General features: G+C 35.6%; 1 protein-coding gene across 1 annotated transcript; it reads left to right on the top strand.

Moving 5' to 3' along the window:
- The first annotated feature begins 2,823 nt into the window (after positions 1 to 2,823).
- Positions 2,824 to 3,473, top strand: LOC130962702 (uncharacterized). Its single transcript, XM_057888880.1, has 2 exons — positions 2,824 to 3,015; positions 3,120 to 3,473. The coding sequence occupies exons 1-2, from the start codon at positions 2,824 to 2,826 to the stop codon at positions 3,471 to 3,473; spliced, it is 546 nt and encodes a 181-aa protein (XP_057744863.1).
- The last annotated feature ends 19,204 nt before the right edge of the window (positions 3,474 to 22,677 follow it).

Below are 22,677 nucleotides of genomic sequence, written 5' to 3'. Positions count from 1 at the left end.
CTATAAAAGGCTCTTGGCAAGGTATGAAAATTAGAAGTCCTATCCTAGTTATCCTTCTCAATTGTGATGAGAATTGTTCATTGCTACCACTTAGTTAACCCTTACTAGATAAAGGAAAGTCAAGTGGATGAATTGACTTGAGCCACAAGTTCTAGCCAACTCCCAAGGAAAGACTAGCTTTAGTGCACTCCAAACCAATTAACAATCTCTCCAATTATCAATCAACAAAGGAATTAGATAACTCAAGTGTCACTAATTACTCTACCTAGGCCAAGAGGAACAAAATCTACACTAAAACTAAAAGAGACATTTTAACAAACATATAAAGTGCAATAAAAGTAAACAACATAAATTGCAAGAATTAAAGAGAGATCTAACTACAAAGGCAAGAGATTAACAATGGAAAAGCAAAGAAGAACAATTATCATGAATTACCTCTTATTGAATTGAAAGAATGTAGATGGAACAATACTAGATCTACAACAAAATGTAACAAAAGAGTAGAAGAAGATGAATCTAACAACAAAGAATTGAAATGTAGAAGTAGAAGAAAGCATAGATTAAAACCTAGATCTAAGAACTAATCCTAATCCTAATCCTAATTCTAGAGAGAAGTGAGAGCTTCTCTCTCTAGAAACTACTTCTAAACTAATCCTAATGTGTGTGTAATGAATGGAATCCCCTTTGCTCTTCAATCCTTGGCTTTAAATAGCATCTTTGGTGCCAAAGTTGGTTAGGATTGGGCCCCACAACCCTTCAGAATTCGTTGGTTGCGAATTCATTAAAAAATCATATATCAGCACCGACGCGTACGCGCACAGCACGCGTACGCGTCCATGGGGTGATTCGCAGGTGCGCGCAAGCGCCAGGTGCGCGCGCGCGTCCATGGGCGAGTTCAACTTCTTTGACTTTTCATGATTTCTCCACTTTGCATGCTTTCCCTCTTCACTCCTTTGATCCATTCCTAGCCCTTTTCAATCTGAAATCACTAACAAACATATCAAGGCATCTAGTGGAATCAAAGGGAGATTAAAACCATCAAATTAAGGGTTGAAAAGCATGTTTTCACATCTAAGCACAAATAAGGAGACAATCACAAAACCATGCTATTTCAATGGATAAATGAGGATAAAAGGTATTAAAATCTCTTAGAATCAATGCAAGATAAACCGTCAAAAGGGGGTTTATCACGTATGCATATAAGAGAATGCCTTTTGGCTTATGTAATGCACCAGCTACGTTTCAAAGACGCATGATGAGTATTTTCTCAGATTTTCTTGAGAATTGTATGGAAATTTTTATGGATGACTTTAGTGTCTATGGTGATTTGTTTGACCTTTGCTTGAATAGTTTAGCTAGAGTATTAGAATGGTGTACTAGTTCAAACCTTGTACTTAATTTTGAAAAATTTCATTTTATGGTGAAGCAAGGTATTGTTCTAGGACATGTTATTTCTAATACAGGTATATCTGTTGATCATGCAAAGGTAGATGTTATTTCTGGTTTACCTTACCCCTCCTCTGTGAAGGAAGTTCGTTCATTTCTTGGTCATGCAGGTTTCTACTAGCGATTTATCAAGGACTTCAGTAAGGTAGCACTGCCTTTGTCCCATCTGCTGCATAAGGACGTAGAGTTCGAGTTGAGTGAAGATTGTATGGAGGCATTTGATAAGCTGAAGATTGCCTTGACCCAAGCTCCTATTATGAGAGGGCATGACTAGAGTAGGTCATTCGAGATCATGTGCGATGCATCGAACTATGCGGTAGGAGCGGCGCTGGCTCAGCGCGAAGGTAAGGACCCTTATATTATTGCTTATGCCTCTAAAACTCTAGATGGTGCACAGTCTAATTATACTACCATCGAGAAAGAATTATTAGCTATTGTTTTTGCTTTGGATAAATTCCGAGCTTATTTACTTGGAACTAAGGTGGTAGTATATTCAGACCATGCGGTCTTGAAATATCTATTAGCTAAGAAAGAGTCAAAACCAAGGTTAATTTGTTGGATATTGTTGTTTCAAGAATTTGATTTAGAAATCAAAGATAGGAGTGGTTCCCAAAATTTAGTGGCGGACCACATGAGTCGTCTTGAACACATTAAAAGTGATTCAACTCCTATCAATGATGCATTTCCACTGGATAGCTTGCAAGTAATATCTGAGGTGGTTCCTTGGTATGCACCTATAGCTAATTATTTGGTTAGTCGTATCTTCTCGCCTAATTTTACTAAGCATCAAAAGGACAAGCTTAAAAGCAAGTCCAAATATTATATATGGGATGACCCATATTTGTCGAGATGTGGTGCTGACCAAATAATTAGAAGGTGTGTGCCACAATCAGAATTCCAGTCAATTTTGGAGGCCTGCCACTCTTCTGAGAGTGGTGGACACTTTAGTCCTCAGAGAATTGCTAGAAAATTTTAGACTGTGGATTTTGGTGGTCCACACTTTTCAAGGATGCTAGCATTTTTTGTGACTCTTGCCCCCAATGCCAAAGGTTTGGAAATATATCCAAGAGGGATGAGATGCCCCAACAACTTATGTTGTTTTGTAAAATTTTTTATGTCTGGGGTATTGACTTCATGGGTCCACTTCCAAGTTCTAATGGTTTCCTATACATTTTGTTAGCTATCGATTATGTTTCTAATTGGGTGGAAGCAATTCCTATCCGCATTGATGATGCTAACGTTGTCCTTTCTTTTGTTAGGAATAATATAATTTGTCGCTTTGGATCACCACGAGTAATCGTGAGTGATCAAGGCTCTCATTTCTGTAACAGGAGAATGACAGGACTGCTGAAGAAATAAGGCATCATTCACAAGGTGATGACAGCTTACCTTCCCCAAACCAATGGACAAGTTGAGGTGTCAAAGAGGGAAATCAAGCGCATATTAGAGAAGATCGTGAAGCCTCGTCGCAAGGATTTGAGTGCTAGACTTGCAGATGCGCTATGGGCTTATCGGACTGCATACAAGACACCCATCGGAATGAGTCCATTCCTCCTCATCTACGGAAAGGCTTGTCACCTTCCGGTGGAGGTGGAACACAAAGCATACTGGGCAGTGAAGGAATGCAACTTAGGATTAGGGGAGCTGGAAGTTAAAAGAAGCTGCAACTGCAGGAATTGGAGTGTCTTCGACTAGAAGCATATGAAAACTCAAGGCTCTACAACGAAAAGGTGAAGGCAGTGCATGACAAGAATATCATGAGAAGAGAGTTTAGGGATGGGGATTTAGTCCTCCTCTATAACTCAAGGATGAGACTCATGCTAGGCAAGTTGAGATCAAGGTGGGAAGGACCCTATAAAGTAGAGAAGGCTGAGCCATATGGAGTCTTCCACCTGAGTCATCACTCAAGCCCCACCTTCTTCAAGGTCAATGGCCACTGCTTGAAGCTATATCATGGTGAGAAGATGAAGAACAACAAGGAGCTGAAGATCTTCCTCCTGGAGGATTCAGCACAAGAAGAGGACTGAGCTCACGGACCGTCCAAGTTAAGGACGTTAAAGAAAAGTGCTAGGTGGGAGGTAACCCACCATGGTATGATCTTTCCTTTTTATTATTCTCATTTCATTCATATTAGTGTTAATCTCTCTTTCTGCATGTTTTTTCTATATTAAAAAAAAGGGGCATTCGACGCATAAGCGTCTATGACGTGCACGCGTCCTTTGGAGGTTCGAATTTTATAAAAATGAACAGAGAGTTAGGCTGGAAGCGTGCAGGAGGGGTGCTTGGTGCACAAGCTACCCCACGCGTATGCATGCACCACGCGTATGCATCGCCTGCATATTTGCCAATCCACGCGAAAGCGTCAGCGACGCGTAAGCGTGGGACAACAAATCAGCGTAAATACGTGTTTGAACAGAGAGTTGTGAGGCCCTGGTGTTGGAATCGTGCATTTGGAACGATCAGTGGTCACGCATAAGCGTGGCCTACGCTTAAGCGTCGCCTGAAACCTAGTCAACCCACGCGTAAGCATCAGCGATGCGTACGCGTGGGTGTGCAAATCGGCGCATATGAGATTTGAACAGAGAGTTGGCGGGAGTGATGCTAGATTCATGTGTTTGGCACAGATAGTAATCACGCGCATGCGAGACCGACGCTTACGCGTCACCTGACTCTCAGCCCGCCCACGCGCATGCGTGGGCGACGCGTACGCGTCGACAGCGCTGCGTAACTTAACCAGCGCGCTATACTGTTCTATTTTCTTTCCCTCTTCTTTTTCATTTCTTTTTCAAATCTTAATTCTCCTTTCTTCTTCTTCCTATTTCATTCTTCATTGTTCTTCTTCTTTCTCTCTAACGTTCTTCTTCCTCCATTCTTACTACTCTTCTCTTACTCTCACTCTCAGTTACCTCCCTATTTTCATCTTCTTCTTCTTAAGGTTCTTTTTCTTTCTCTCTTATACTTTCTATTTTTGCATTCTTATGTTGGTGTTGGAGATTTATTTAGGTGATTTCTTTGCTATATTTTCATTTGTGGATATTATGAGGAGTGCTTTGACAATTGACATTTTATTTTGGATCTCATATATACTTGGATTAATTGCCTTACTCTTTATGTTTAAACTGCACACCAAGTTTTTGTGAAAAAAGCTCTCATGGCATTGTGATTTCTCTTCTATTTAATTCTTACACTTTAATGCCTCTTTTTCACAACCCTTGCAATCCATGTGTATTGAGTATATTAGTCATTAATTGTCCACATAAAGATGCTCATTATTTTGTGCCTGTGCCCATTCATAATGATGTTGATGCTTGAGCTACACTTTTCATGCTTGTTACTTACATGCCTTTATCCCTCTTGCATCTAGTTGTTGTAATATGCCTTCCTAATCTTAATTGATGTCCTATTTGCATGTAGTAGCTACCATGCACTTAAGACACTACTTTCTTTCCTTTGGTATTCACTATCACTTAGACTTTCCTCATTCCGGTTTTTAGCTATCCATGTGTTACATTCCTTTTCTTTCTCTCTTTTTCAGGATGGCCACTAAGAAGAGAAAAGAGAAAGCTTCTGACAAGACACCGGTGAAGAAAGGAACTAAAAGAGCACCAGCTAAGGAGCAACCATCCACAACAGTCAAGCCACCTACTAAGTGGGTGAAGAGGACTATCAGAGTGGATGACGCGGAGAAGGCATTTCCTGCACGGGATTTTGCACGGTTCACCAACCGTTACTGTGAGCAGATGTTCTCCCTTTTGGCAGAAAGAAACTACAATAATGAGCACCTCCTCATCCTTCCGATGCATTTTGTTGACTTTGTGGAGTCTCGCATCGAAAGGACACAGTGGGGATTCTTAAGAAGGCAGCCGCGAGAGGCCAACTTATCTTGTGTAGTTGAATTCTACTTCAATTTTCACTCGCCCACCTTGCAGTCGGTCTATGTTCGCTAAAAGCAAGTACCTGTTTCCAAAGGTGCCATTCAGAGAGTATTGGATCTTCCACCTAGCCCAGAGGGATTGGATGCATATCAAGCGGTCCAGATAGAGCGCCAGACATACTAGTTTGACTGGGACAGCGTCCTTGGAGTCATCGCACTACCTGGCAGCAATTGGATCTATGGATAACACTGAGCTAGACCTAAGAGCATCTCTGCCACTGCACTCACCTTCGAGGCCCGCGTGTGGGCACAGATTCTGTCCCATTACGTCCTTCCGAGCACCCACGAGTCCACCTTCACTACTGACATGGTCGTCCTCATCTGGTGCATTCTGACATAGCAACCACTGAACTTGCCTCGACTCATCCGGCATGCCATGGGGCACGTACAAATAGCGGGCAACCTACCTTTTTTCGTATTAGTTTTAGATTTGGTCTCTACAGCGGGAGTCTCCTATCGGGATGGGGACACAAAGGCAATGATCCATAGAGATGATCAGTATGTCTCGAATGGAAAGTATATCAGACCTCCTGCACCTTCTGGAAGCTAGACTGACGTCCCGGCCCACAACATTCCTTCTGCTTCCACTCCACCATCATCCACACTATAGACACCTTCCACCAATCAGCTGCTCCTTCAGATCCTTGAGAGGTTGGACCAGTAAGACCGGCGGGCTGAGCGAATGGAGCACCGTAACAAGTGCCGATATAACTACCTGAAGGAGCTGATTGTTAGCACTCACCCACCTCGAGAAGAGAGAGATACCCCAGACTCCACTTCGCCTCGCAGCATGGAGAGCCATGACGAGCTGGACAGTGGAAGCAATGCTCCCAACATCACTCTTCTCATCACTGATAGCACGGAGGACCGTGCCAAGCCTTAAGTGTAGGGAGGTCGAAATGACTTCTGAAAGTAACATCTCTCTCAACACCAATATTTTATTTTTTCCTTTTGTTAGATAGAATAACTTGCATGACTAGTAGTAGTTGCTTGCATTTAGGTACTACTTGGTTGAGTGATAACTTCTTTTTCAAGACACTATTCTATAGCATTTCACTAATTTAAATCGAAATTTTTGTTAAAACTTGTTTGAAGATTTTTAATTTGGAACATGGTTTTAGAGCTCGAACACACAAAACCATTGAGATTTTGAGCCTTGATTGGTTGCCTTTTATGAACCAATATTTTATTTTAGTGTGTGTTGTTCTCTCTAAAATTGTGATCTATATCTTGCTTGATTCTATATTTCCATGGTTTAATGTATGCATACACCTATACGATTGAGGCCTTGTTTCACTATAGTCCACATATCCATATAGCCTTACCATATCATTATCCTTGCAACCCCATATTGAGCCTTTATTGCCCCTTTTGTTCTTTATTATAGGACATCATTAACTCTAGACGTAAAACAATAATTGTCCCTAATCTGAATCCTTGATTAGCTTAGAGTAGTGAGGTGCACATGAATTAAGTGTGGAGAAATTTAATTGGGGAATGCATGTTTAGGAGAATGGGTACTTTATATGCTTATATGAAAATGTGGGAACAATTTGAGCACTTGTTCATGCAACATAAATCATATGCATTAATTCACTAAAAAATGAAAAAAATAAGAAATATGAAAAAAGAAAAGAAAAAGAGCAAACAAATTAAAAGGGGACAAAATGCCCCAATGCAAATAAGTGAACTAATGCATATGACTTGTACTTAAAAGTTATCAAGATGCATGAATTTATGGAAAGATAGTTAATGGATTGCTAGGTTTTGCATTTTTGGAATGCCTTAGGTTAGGTGAGAAATCTAAGTTGATCAAGCATTTGGATTTTAGTCCACTTAGCCAAATACATTCCTACCTTGGCTCTAACCCCATTACAATCCTTGAAAAGACCTCTTGATATGTGTATTTGTGCATTAAAATTGTGTTGATTAGTAGAAGAAAAGCAAGCCTTAGAGAGCAAGATTAGTAGAGAACCGAGAGACTCGACCTTCAAACACTAGAGTGATTAGAGTGTATACACTTCTAGTGAGGGTAATTCGATACTCGACTCTATGTTCTCGGCTTTCATAAGCTTTCTTCTTACAAGTTTACTTGTATCTTATTGTGTGATTTGAATTAGTGGAACCTATTTATGTTTGTCTTGGAGAGTTTGTTTACTTTTAACCAAGTAGGTAGAAGAATTTTAGCATATAGCTGCATTCATATAAATATGATGCATTGCATAGATCTCACCTTTGTCTTCCGTCACTCTTTTGGTTTCCTTGAGCTTAGCATGAGGACATGCTAATGTTTAAGTGTGGGGAGATTGATAAACCACTATTTCATGGTTTATCTTGTGCTGAATTGAGTAGATTTTATCAATTCTTTACACACTTATTCATGTAAAATGCATGGTTTTACAAATCCTTCCTAATTTTGTTCCATGATTGAAAATTTGCCTCCTAGGCCTTTAAGTTGTTAATTATCTTTCGTTACCATTCGATGCCATGATGCGTTTGTCAAGTGTTTCCAGGTTTACAGGGCATGAATGGCTTAAAGGATGAAGAGGAGGCATGTCAAAGTGGAAGGAACACAAGAAATCAAAGAAATTAGAAGCGAGCATTGACGCGCACGCATGGCTGACGCGTGCGCACGAAATGCCAAATTCCACATCGACGCGTACGCGTGACTAACGCGTACGCGTGACTAACGCGTATGCGTGACCTGCACAGAAGTCCATCGACGCATACGCGTGACGGAGCGTCACGTGCTGCATTTATCAGAACTCACCGGGGGCGATTTCTGGACCAATTTGGACCCAGTTTCAAGCCCGAAAACACATACTAGAGGCAGGGGTGAAGCTGAGACATAGGACATTCATTCTCACTTAGTTTTAGTTTTAGTTTTTGAATTCTAGAGAGAAAAAACATGAGTTCTCTTAGGGTTCTTAGGATTTTTCGTAGTTTTGCTTGGATTGGATCTTGAGAGAGCTGCTACTACTTTCGATTGAATTTTTCATCATTATAGTTTGTCTTTCTATCACTCTAATCTTCTATTAATCATTTAGTTACTTGAGCTCATGTTTGGATTTTGTTAAATTTTGAATTTACTAATACAAAGAACTATTTTCATGTTTAATTCCCTTGCTTGCTGAATTTCCTTTAATTAATTATCAGTACTAATTTTAATTCTATTAATTTAGTTTTAATTACCATATCTCCTATCTACTCCCTTTACATGTTTGTAGAAATGGTATTCATATTAATGGAGTAGAGTTTTCAACTTGGCTTTGGAGTTGATTAATAGGAAACCCTTGAGTTGGAATACTCAAGTGTTAATACGTAATTGGAAATTGCTGTCAACTATATTTTCACTAACTCTAATCCTTCTTTGGGAGGTGATTAGGACTTGTGAATTAGAGTTGGTATTACCTACTTAACTTTCCTCTATTAGTTAGAGGATAACTAAGTAGAAGCAATAACCTTTTACAATTATACTTGAGAAAGCCAACAAGGATAGAAATTCCAATTAATCTTCTCCTAGCGAAGGCCTTTTATTTTAAATACACAACATCTCTGTTAATTGTTCCTTGCATAATTTTTAGTTATTTATTTTTCCATTTTTAACTCTACAAATTTCTCAGAAAACCCCTGACCAATAAATTGCACTCTTTTGTCAACTCTTTGGGAAATGACCTGGGAATTCTACTCCCAGTTAATTATTCTAAATTGTGACACCCTTTTTAAGTTGACAGTGAAATTTTCGTTGGTTGAGAACTATACTTGCAATGTTGATTTTTACTGAAATTTCTTAACCGGTATTTTTCCACCCGTCATTGAGTTTGTCCGCGAGTTGCTATTTGGGGTCTTATACACTCCAAACAATCAATATCGAGGTGATCAGTCTCAATATCTCAAGCCTTGTGCTTAAATTATCCCCAATGGCACTCACAAACAAGCATGCTATGCATATCAAGCAGATAACCTAAATAGCGTGAAAAAAATGACCCAGAGTATGCAACGAAGCATAATCGGTCCATCCCTCAGGTTCACGAGGACGAACTGCTCTGATACCACTAAATGTAACACCCTGTTACCCTAAGCCTTACCTTGCGTCGTAAAGTAAAGGATAACAAAGTGTCACGATAGTTCTAAGGCTCATATAATATTATATATATAGAAAGAAATAGTAATACTAGAAGCCCGATGAAGGAATAAAATCTCAACTTGGAAAAGGCGGAATTTTGAAACGTGAAGCATTTACACACGATAACTAAACGTATAAGTACGAACAGAACAAGATATAATATATGAAAAACCTTGTAAATAGCTCCAGGATACATAAGGTAATACTTAAATTATACAAGACATATATATAAGTATGATATACAAAAAGAGCACTAGTCACAGCCTGCGGAGTTTAGACCGGCTAGTCAAACTGAATACAATAGAGTTTTAAAGTTTAAAATAGCAACAACCTATCTCTTGAAGTTTTTCAGAAGTAAAGCCTCTAAGGCAACCATGTTAAATATATCAAAGGTGAGAGTACTACAACAAAATTAAAGTGAAATAAAACTAAAGGAAGATCATACTCCGCTCTATCACCACATCCGCAAACTCACCGTAGTGGGTTGCGACCTGCATCTGAAAAATAACAACAATATATGGTACGAGAACTAGAGGTTCTCAGTATGGTAACAGTGCCCAATATGTAAAATGACAGGTTTCAGGACGCCAAAGGCAATCCTAGAACTTCACATCACAGATATTCAAGCCTTAACAAAAGAAATAACTTAAACCATAAACCATAAATAGGGATATCTAAACTTAGGGGGTTTGTAACTAAAACTAGTCAACGCTGTCTTATAGCCTTCACCAACCTCCCTTCCGTGCGATCCCATCACCACTGCCTACCTAACCTCCTCAACACCAAACAATCGGAGATAATGCAAGCAAGTAATACACATGTAATATTCATATATAGCATGTAATTCAAAAAGCAAGTAGGCATATTATACATTTAGGCAAACTGCAAGTAATCAAAGCAAACAAGCACATAAGAGATGTATATGATGAATGCCTGTCCTATTGGCTGTGATATCACATGTCGGTTATAGTGCCAAACCCGACACAAAATCCGGTCGGCAACTCCTGAATTAGTCTCTCTGTTGCGCATACTTAGGAAGAATAATCCCAAGAGATGAGTGCCCTACCACCTTCTCCTTTCAGAGGGAAACGTTCCGAGGGAGAGTGCCTTACCACCTTCCTCTGGATGCCACATGATTCCATGGGTTAGTGCCCTAGCACCTTGCAACCAGAGAGAAAACGCATACTCAGGAGGAATAATTCCGAGGGATGAGTGCCCTACAACCTTCTCCATGAGTGAGAAATGTGAGTGGGAAGCCGAGCTTCAACCCTCACATCCAAACATAGACGGGAGACTGCCACAGCCCCTACGATGGAGAACAAAGCATATCACAATCACATAATCCATTTCAGAGGCCAATGCTCATAGCACACTTCCGTTCATACTCATTCTATTAACCATAATCATTCATATTTCTCAAGTCAGGATCACCTCAACACTCTGCCCAAACACTTCAACTATTCCATCCACAGAACTTCCCAATCTTAAATCATCGTCTTCTAAACTCATAACCAAAAATATCTTTAATTTAAACTCATTTATAGTATTCTCTATATTTTAAAACCTAAAAACAAGTTAAGATAACCTAGATAAGCATTACGAAAGTTTACAAGCTCGCCGGAAAGGTAAAACGGTTAAAAACAAGGTTTTCGTTGAAAAACAGGGCAGTGTACGTACGCATAGGGTTGTGCGTACACACGCCCACAAGAGTTTTCCCAACTTGTGCGTACGCATGATGTTGTGCGTACCAATAACTTGCGAATTTCATAGAATGTGTGTACGCACCAGACTGTGCAAACGCTCTCAACAGTAGGCATATCCCTGTGTGTGCGTGCGCACCAGAGTGTGCGTACGCACATTTTCTTAAAATTTACAGGGTGTGCGTGCGCACAAAGGTGTGCAGATGCATAAGTCAAGACATGGCCCCTGCTCAGAGCACGTGTGCAACAGTGGGCGTGCGCACACAAACCAGAACTCACAATTTCTGCAACATTATAGAAATCAGAATTTTGACACCAACTTCCAACAATCATATTTTTTTCTACAAAATTTTGATTTTCATAAAATATATACCATTTGAAAGCTTTTTGAATTATCTTTTAATTGATACAAAATTCAATTCATTTCAAAAACTATAGCTCAAGATATGATCCGCCAAAGTTCGTCAAAAATCTATTTTTACCAAAAACTTCTAATCCTCAATTTTACCAAAGCTCTCAATTAAAAACCAAATCAAAGCCTACTCAATTATCATAAAACACCACTACACACAACAACTTACCATTTCATATCATTTCCATCAATTCCACACTTAATTCACTCGACCATTACACCATAAATCACTACAAATCCATAATTTCCAATTCTATCATTAATCAACACTCATAATCATATTATTCACAACTCTCACCAATCCATTTCTAACATCACAAATACTATCTTCACCACATTACGTCATTATACTCATCAATATCCATCATCACACATAATAATCATCAACACTCATCATCATCATAATCATATATTTCATATTCCAACATTTCATATACTCCTCTTCATCATATAACATAATTTCATATATTATTAAGCATACACCAACATCATTCAATACTATCTTATGGTCCACTAGCCTAAGTGTCCAGAAACATTACATATTACGTAAAAAAATCGAAACTATACCTTGGCCGATCCCCAATATGTGTAAAACACCAAAAGCTTGATTTTAACAAGATCAACAAATCTCAAACACCAACACCACTTCCAAAACTCACCAATTATCAAGCTATACACATATAACATACCAAGAATCAACACTATGGCTAACCAAAACATCAAACCAAAAGAGTTTGAAGAGACTTATGATACCCAACGATATTAGGGGTAAACTCCAATAATATTCTAATGCTGGATCACTCCTAAACAAACAAAATACAAAAATCTACTCAAGAACTAGAATAAAAAATGCACAAAAGCTAGGGCAGGAAACTAGAGCTTGAGTTTTGATTTATTACCAACAATGCCTAGCTAGAAACAAAGAGCTCGATGAGAACTTCGCGTGGCCACAAACGACTCGTCAATCGGAGCTCCATAGCTCAAGTTATGGCTCTTGGAAGGTGACGATGAATAGTGACAATGGGTTTCACCCCTCACTCTCATCTATCCGAGCTCGATTTCTCTCTTCCCATTAAAATAAGCTTAAAACTCATTAATAGAGTATAGGAATAATTTCAAGTGTATCAGGAACATCGGTGTTCCAGTTATTTTAACCATTGATCTGAATTATAAAAATATATATAATATATATTAATTAAAATCAACGGTTAAAATAACTGGAACACCGATGTTTCTGATACACTTGAAATTTTATATATATATATGTTGGACCTTGGGCCCGGTTCAATCCGTTAACGTTTTTAGCTCGTTTGACCCACTTTGTGCCAAAATCTTTTAAGATTAGTGTCCGGTTTTCGATTCTAAATTATTTTTGTCTTTTCAAAATAATAAATTAAATTTTTAAAATCTCATTTTCCAAAATACGCAGCATCGGACAGACTAGAGCCGATACTATCGGCTTAAGCACCGGTACACATTTTTACAAAAATCCTTCGCAAAATATACATTTTCCAACTCAGAAAAATTCATTGAAATCAAATTTCACCTTTTTATTTTCAAAATATCATTTCTATATTTTTGAATCTATTCCGAGCAGTTAAAGGTATTATTTTATTAAAACGGTTATACGTAAAAATTCTGGTTCTTACAAAAATATATATATATATATATATATATATATATATATATATATATATATATATATATATATGAGAATTGTGATTGAATTTGGTTATATATGCATGTTTGATTTAAAAAAATATCTTTCAATTTTTTAAAGAAAACATCGATATGATTTCGAGTCAAATACTCTTATTCTGTTATTAAATATATAAAAGTTGTCATAATATTCTCATTATCAAAGTAGTGCAGTCAAAAACGTACACATTCTAATAGTAAGAGTATTACAAATTACACATTTATTATTATATATTTTTTTTGTGACTACATTTATTATTATAGTTAATATACTTAATTATTTCATTGATAATTAAAAAAATGGATAATAAGCTAAACAATAATTAAAAAATATAAAATAAAATAATTTTGGATTATTTTAAATTAATTTTCTATTGTCTTACCTAAAAAATATTTTTGTCTTTAAAATTGATCTATACAAAAATGTAAGATACCATAACCATAGTTTCTAAATTTTGTTTGACCCGGTCGGTCAAACTAAAAATCTGATCACCTGATCCCTAAACTAATTAGATAATCTTTTGAATTGGCTAAGCAATCATTTTGGTCAAATTTTGTCAAATTAAACAAAAGTTAAAATGGTCAAATTTGATAAAATTGGTCAAATCTGGTTTCAACTAGATAGGTCAAACCGGATTACGACAAGCTTAAGTTGTTAAGTGTTGTACATATTTTTTATTAAATATATTATATAAATTATTAAACTAAATTATATCTACAAAAAATAATATTTTAGTAATTACAATATGTTTTCTATTTCTATAATTATAATCGTTATTTTCTTTTCAATAAATACTTGAATGTATAATGAGTATAAAGTAATTAATGAATTATTAAAATTTGAAAACAATAGTTAATTTCATACTCCTATAAAAATTAAACTGAAGATCAGAAAGATATTTATTATAATAATGATAAAATAAAATTTTATATAATTATTTAATTATGATTTATAATTAACCTAATAACTGGTTAATCTGATTGGTTTAATGTTGGTTCAATTTTGAAAATTATGCGCAGAACAACCACTTGTTTATTTTTTATTCTTTATTGAATGAAAGAAAAAAAATATTTATTGGAAGAAAATCTATTATATATTATTAAAATCAAATTTTAACTAGTTAAAGTGGTATTTTTTTAATGTATTTTTTATTTATTTTATTTGATTTATTTAAATGTATTAATTAATCAATCATTTATTTGATTTAATTGAGATAAATATTAAATTATTTATTTTATTTGACTACATAATTATGACTAATTAATTATATTAATTATTTGATTTAATTGAAATAAATGAATTAATTTTATTTTAATTTGTATCAATTTTTTGTCTTATATATTTTAATTAATAATTTTTAAAAGTGTTATACTTAATATTTATTTGAATTGATTGAAATAAATATAAAATTATTTGATATTTTATTAGACCACATCAACTATAACAAATAATTATATTAATTTTTTATTTGACTAAAATAAATGAATTAATTTTGTTCTAATTTGCATTAATTTTTCGTATTATGTATTTTGATAAATCGTTTTTACAAGTGTTATAGTTAATTATTTGTTTGATTTGATTGAGATAAATATCAAATTATTTAATTATTTGTTTGACTATATTAACTATAATTAATTAATTATATTAATTATTTCATTTGACTAGAATAAATAATTGATTTTGTTTTAGTTTTCATTAACCTTTACGACTTATTTCTTTTGATTAATAATTTTTTAAAGTGTTATAATTAATTATTTATTTGATTTGATTAAGATAAAGATCAAATTATTTAATATTTTATTTGGACACATTAATTACACTAATCAATTATATTAATTATTTGATTTGATTGAAATAAATAAATTAATTTTGTTTTAATTTGTGTTAATTTTTAGTCGTATGTCTTTTTGATTAATGGATTTTGAAATGTTATAATTAATCATTTATTTGATTTGATTAAAATAAATATAAAATTATTTAATATTTTATTTGATCATATTAATTATAACTAATCAATTATATTAATTATTTAATTTGACTGAAATATATAAATTTATTTTGTTTTAATTTGCATTAACTTTTTCGTCTTATGTATTTTGGTTAATAGTTTTTAAAAGTGTATAATTTTTACATGACATGTTAATAAGATATTTTTTGTTTATTTAAGTTGCTTTGTTAAACTAAATAATTATAATTAATTTATTATATTAATTATTTTATTTAATTAATTCAAATATATGTTATTTATTTTAATTTATTATCATGGTAATATTTGAGTCATTATTTACCAAAATTGTTTTTCATTTTCTTGGTTGATCTTAAATATTTTTATTTCTAAATTTTCCTATTTTTATTCATTGTGTATTTTTTAACATCAAATCTAATATTTTTATTAATATTTTCTTACAATTTATTGTTTAATAGCTATATGTTCACTATTAATTATATGGTTGTGAATATTTTTTTAATTTATTAAAAAATATAATTTCATTCATTTTTTTATTTTATCTATTTCTATATTTCATAATTTATTCACTGTAAAAGTCATATATGCTATAAAAAATTTATTTTTACTAATTGTTCTTTTATTCGGTAAATTTTTTTTCTCCTATAATACATTATTTATATTCTTTAAATTTTTTTATAAACTATAAAACATTATTATTCATTATTATATTCTATATCTTCCATTTTTTTATTTTTTTCCTATTTATTTAAATTTTTATAATTTTTATTATAAATTTTATTATTTTTATCCTATACAAGTTAATTTATTATAACTTTTTACGTGTTGAGTCTTTTCAATATTTAAATTATATTTTTTACGTGCTTAATTAATTTTATTTCTGATTTGAGAGATTGAGTGATGAAATAACACCGAGGTGGGTTGCGACCTGCATCTGAAAAATACGACAGAAATATGGTATGAGAACCGGAGATTCTCAGTATGGTAACAGTGCCCAGTGATGTAGGATATAAGACTTCGGGACGCCAAAGGCAATCCTAGACTCCATGTCCATCACAAGAATTCAAGCTTAAATCATTCTAAACAAATAAGTATAATATGTAGAGCCTTAACAAAACTTGAACCATAACACCAAAAAGGGTAATCTATCCTAAGGGATTTTTAATCTAATCAAACATTGTTGTCCCACAGCCTTCACCTATCGATCCTCCATGCGATCTCATCACTACCGCCTTCCAAACCTCCTCAATCCCAGTAGAAAGCACAAGTATAAACAATACAAGTAAAACACAAGTAGAAGCATATATAGTAATTAATACAAATAGCAATTAGACACGTTATACATATAGGAAAAACAATATCAAGTCGACAAAGCATACAAACAGGTAGAAAATGCATATGATGAATGCCTGTTCTACTGGCTGTGATATCACATTATCGGTTCAACTACCAACCCGACACATCTCCATGGAGATGTTGCCCTTCGAATTCATGGTGTGGGAACCCCCGAGATATAGTGCTCGGATCACTATCCAGGGTTTTGCGCTTGTACGCTCAGATGATCCGAAGGGATGCGAGCGGGATCTATTGCCACCGACCTCACATCTAAGCGCAAGTGGGATGAACCACCGCCCTTACGCCGCCGCCACTACCTCAACAGGCGGGATCCAACCTCGGCCCCTGCCGGGCGCATAGCGTCTCATAACCTCAATAAAAGTAGTGCTGTGGTTTTTAAAAATATTTAGTACAAGATGGATCCATCACTTCATTCAGAGTCCTCGACTCTTTTCAACCACTATTCATTCACATTACAGTTCTGAACTCAACAGTTCCTTAATCCTCACATCATTCATCAACCATTCATCACATAATATTGAACCACCTTCAGTACGCTAGAAGCCTAGTCCTCCGTTTTCTAAATTTACAAATAATAGCGTCTAAAATCCTTAAATCTTTTCCCATAGTTGAGTATCCAAAAATATGCCCAAAAGTCTTAAAAAGGTGTTATAGAAGCTTACAATCTCGTCGGGAAGGTGAAATAGTTGAAATCAAAGCAAAATTTGAGAAACAAGGCGTGTGCGTCCACACAGGGGTGTGCGTGCGCACGCCTAGTAAATTTTTAAAAGTGTGCGTACGCACAGGTGTCAAAACTTAAAAGGTCTGTTCACTCGCACAACCTGTGCCAGTGCTCCTAATAGACTGGCCTTCCCAACGTGTGCATGCGTACAAGTCTGTGCGTACGCATAGGTTGCAATTTTTCATTGGTGTGCGCGTGCACCAGCTGTGCCAGCGCTGCAAGCAGACTACCTGCCTCTGCGTGTGCAGACTACCTGCCTCTGTGTGTGCAGACGCACAGGTCTGTGCGTGCACACAAGTCATAATTTTTGCAGAGTGTGCGTACGCACAAGGCTGTGCGTGCGCACATACCAGAAAACATAAAATTCTGTAACCTTACAGAATTTCAAATTTTCAATACCAACTTTGAATGATCATAACTCCCTCTAAAAAATTCCAAATTTCACAAACTTTATATCGTTTTAAAGGTTTTTCAAAGATCTTTAGTTCTAAATAAATTTCAACCAATTTTGAAAACCGAGACAAAAGTTATGATCAGACAAAGTTCACCAAAAACCAACTTTTACCCAAAATCACAATTTCCACAATTTCTTTGTAAAACACAACCAAAACCAAACCAACCCAATCCAAACTCCCCTTTTCATAAAAATCAATCCTCTATATCATATTACACCAAACATACCACAATTTTCCCTTTATCTTTCCTCATCCACAACATCCACATCAATATATCACATATATCAAACCTCAATAACAATTTTCCATCTACATTACCCATTCATCAACATCAATATATATATATATATATATATATATATATATATATATATATATATATATATATATATATATATATATATATATATATATATATCAACACAAATCACTTCTCAACTTTACAATCATTCATCCCCATCATATCCATATCAATCATCAATATCAAACTCAAAATCATCATTTCATCATACATCATCATACAATAACATCCCACAACTCATCAACCATTCAAAATCCAATCCTATCCTATGGGTCACTAGCCTAAGTGTCCATGAATATTATATACTACATAGAGAAAACCGAAACCATGCCTTGTTCGATTCCATTTTTGAGCCGAATGAGCTTTCAACCAAAATCCAACCACCAATGTAACTCCAACAAACACCAACAATCCCACAAGCTCCAAACTCACAATAATCAAGCTATATACATATAAATCACCACAAAATCAACCTAGGGCTCAACATAAATCAAAAGTTCACAAGAGATCAAAGCCTCTTACCTTGTTCAATAATGTTGGTAGCCAAAACCCAAAGCTAAGCAAGGATTAGAGTGAACCTAGACACCCAAAAATCACAAATCTCACTTAAACACAAACCCTAAAAATCGACATTTTGGAGAGAAGAACTGGGAGAATTTCGAGCTTACCTCTAAAATTTCTTGGATGGGTCTTGCAGAGCTCGTCACAAGGAATGCGTAGCCGCAAACGGTGCGACGATCAGAGCTCTATAACTCAAGATATGAGCTTGAGAAGATTGAGGTGAATAGTATTCAATATCTTCTCCTCTCCCTCTTTCAATTTCTGATGTGTGTGTGTGTTTATGAGATTAGGGTTCATTAAATGAACCTTTATATATGTTGGGTTTGGGCCCAACTTGGGTCCGGTCCAACCCGTTAGCGTTTTTAGACTGTTTGGCCCAACTTCGAGCCAAACCTTTAAAATTAATGTCCGGTTTTCTATTTCTAATGTTTTTCTAAGATTTTTGACTGTTTTCACCTTTTCTTGCACAGCACCGGACAGACTTGAACTGGTTTAACTGTCTATTCACGATTTTTCACGATTTTTCGCAGAAAACACATTTTCTGACTCAGAAAGACCTATTGAGTCCAAAAATGATGTTTAAAACCTCAAATTCTCACTCTAACTTTTTGGAATCAAATTTGGGCAATATAACCACTTAATTAACCCGTTCGATTAAATGCAGTTCTTACAACACGGTGGCTCTCAGGAACTTTGTCTTTGATAACTCTCTGATCACAATATTCGTGGAGTGCTGGCATCCGGAGAAACACATGTTCTACCTGTCATGGGGTGAGTGCACCATCAACTTGCAGTACGTTGAGTACCACCTCAGGCTATGCGTGCACGGGAAACCAGTGTGGGTGCTTTCGTGATTTCTACGGATGGTATGACATCGAGACGTGGGAGTTGGTGGAGTAACTACTTGGTGCCAGGCCTCTAGTGGTTCAGCAGCAAGGGCACATAGGAAAGAGTCTTTCTCGTTGAAGCTGAAATGGCTTCAGGATCGAGTCTGACATATGCCCGACACCATTGATTCAGAGACACTCCAACAGTATGTGAGGTATTACATTATGTTACTGATTGAGTGTTATCTGATGACAGACAAGTTGAACATACAACCTGGTCCATCTCCGGGGGCTACCACTACTTACCGACTTTCAGACGTGTCATGGTCTGTCTTGGAGTTCGGCGGTGCTTGCATGGACCTACCATTCACTATGCTCTGTAGCACACCGAGGCATGACAGACATAGCTGGCTGCACTCCGTTGTTGATGTCTTGGATATACCAGAGATTTTCATAGTGGTGTCCACCTGACCGACACATTTTCATGTATCCTATGATCGCGAGGTAACCATCCTTTATGGTTTGCTTATATTCCACATTTATAACTCATTATGATGTTTCGTAAATTGAATTCGTGTTACTCTTGCAACTGTTGATAGGTTGATAGGGTCAACGCTGCAGAGCAGGGACCAGCACGAGCAGAGGGTCCTCCGATGGTATTTATCGCTAAATCACTTGTTCCACCATGATTCTCCCATGGATGTCAAACATGAGGTGCACATGCTTGTCACCCTGGAGCCAAAACGGACGAAACCAAAAAACTCTGTTTCCAATGGTGCTAGCAACCTATATCCAACCCTTTCGATCTCTTTTCTCCCTAACCCACCAAGGTTACTCAATATCAAACTCTTCAACTCGAACAAGAAAGTTAAACGATGAGTGCGCAACAGTAACAGATTATGACACTCAAATATTACCTCATTGTCACTATTTCTCATACGACAATTGAGATAGACACAGACAACCACATATTCGTTATTACTAAAATGCCAAGGGTTGCACATCCTTTTATAGCTGTTGGAAATTTGTTTTATTGTATCTCGTTTATACTGTAAACGAGATATACACGTGTCACTCGCACTATCTTATCTCGTTTATAGTATAAACGAGATAAGTTTACACTTATCTCATTTATACTACATACGAGATAAGTCATGCTACACATTTTCGTAATTATTTTTAAAATTATTTATTTTAATAAATAAAATATTTTTTTAATTTATTTAAATAAAAAATCCTAAACGTAAGACTGCAAAGAAAAATGAGACATTATATTAATTCAACAAGGTTTATTATTAAATGAGATATAAGTTTTTAATTTGAACAATTTTATTTCAATAAAAAAATTAGTTAATATATATTTTTAAGGCTATTAATTAAAAAAGTATTTATCAAAACCATATGATTTAAGATTTTAATTTTTTTATTATGTATTAATTAAGAAGTGATGAAAGAGAAAAAATTTTCAATAAAAAAAATTCAAAATTTGAGAAAATATTTATAGTTTAAGATTAAAAAAAAGGTGGAGTTGAAATTATAATTATTTTTTAAAAGGATTACTAGTAATATTCTTTTTTTTTAATAATCAACAGGGTTACTGCAAAAAAAAATAAACAAAAAAAAAGAAATAACTATCAGGAGGAGATGGGATATTTGTAATTTTGTATGAGAATTATATACTATTTAATGATAAATGTTTAATTAATTATTATCTTTGTCCAAAAAGTTTTAGTCAATTAATTAATTTGGTCCTTCAAAAAGATTACGATAAATGCTAATGTATTTTATAACACCCTACCATACAGAGTCTTATGCTTAAGTCATAATTCAGAGATGGCAAGGTATTACGACCTCTAAAATAAAAATTTAGTACGTATAGTAGTATGAATGATTGATTATAACAAGGAGCCTTTGTAGAAAAAGGGATAAACAAAAATCGCAACTTGAAAGCGCAACACTCCGATCGATAACGTAACGAACAAGGATAAACCATCGCGAGATTATATATATAAAAAGGAGTGTCAAAAATAGGAATATCAAGACTCAAAATCCGGCTGCGAAGATAACCGGTCCGAGCATATCATATATATACATATAAATAGAATAAGATACCCCAAGGAAACCCAAAGGGACACAAATACATAAAACCTATTCTCCAAAATCTCCTATAAGAGGAGTCATCACAGTTTGTATTATTTAACGGAGATAAAAGTATCTAAGCAAAACATATAAACTAAAACAGAGTCCCCAAGAACAAAGGATCTTCGCTAATCCAGAAGTCTCCAGCAGGCCTCAGCGAGAAACCTCACGTCCTGCATCTGAAAACTACAAAATCTGCATGGGTGAGAACCAGAGGTCCCCAGCATGGTAACAGCTTCCACATATATAATACATAATAATAGAGGAAAGCCGAAGGCAATCCTAAAACTTCCTCTAGATAATTCAAAGCTCATAAACAAGCTAAACCATAAAGGGCATCTGACTAAAGATCCTTCAGTCTAACTAATACTTCCCTTTCCAATTCCTTCAAACCTCCCAGCCACCAGTAGGAGTATAATGTAACAAACACAGTTATATCAAACAAGAGATATACAAATAGGAACAGATAAGGCATTTAGACAATTAGCAAGTAATATGTAGTCAAATAGGCAATCTCAAACAATTCATATAGTATGCATATGATGAATGCCTGTCCCTAGTGGCTGATGATATCATCTGTCGGTTATAGAGCCAACCCGACAAGTCCTGGTAGCTAACCATTGGACTGTCCCTCTGTCGCGCATCCCCAACTCAAGTTATACTCATCATAAACTTGATCATAATCATGATCCATATCCATCACCCTCACTGGTGAATATTTACGGGGGCGAGCTCATCCGGGTCTTTCATAGTGCCCGGCCACACTTACGACATAGGATCAAAAGAGCTTCGAGTCTCAACCGGGAGCACGTGGTGGCTAGCCACTGCTTCCTCCCAGGGAAACTCTCATCTCCAACAGTGGAAGTGCAACATTCATAATTCATTCAACAGCATATATGCATTTATACTTAGCCATAATCATGGCTCCGTCGTAACACGGCAATAATCTAGCCATCCGACTCACGGTTAAATCCATAACCAGCCAAATCATCAACAATTACGGCCCTTCGGCCCATGGCATAACAAGCACTTTC

This window comes from Arachis stenosperma, chromosome 2 (genome assembly GCF_014773155.1).
Source record: "Arachis stenosperma cultivar V10309 chromosome 2, arast.V10309.gnm1.PFL2, whole genome shotgun sequence".
Lineage (NCBI taxonomy): Eukaryota > Viridiplantae > Streptophyta > Magnoliopsida > Fabales > Fabaceae > Arachis > Arachis stenosperma.
This window is presented reverse-complemented; position numbering and strand designations above follow the sequence as displayed.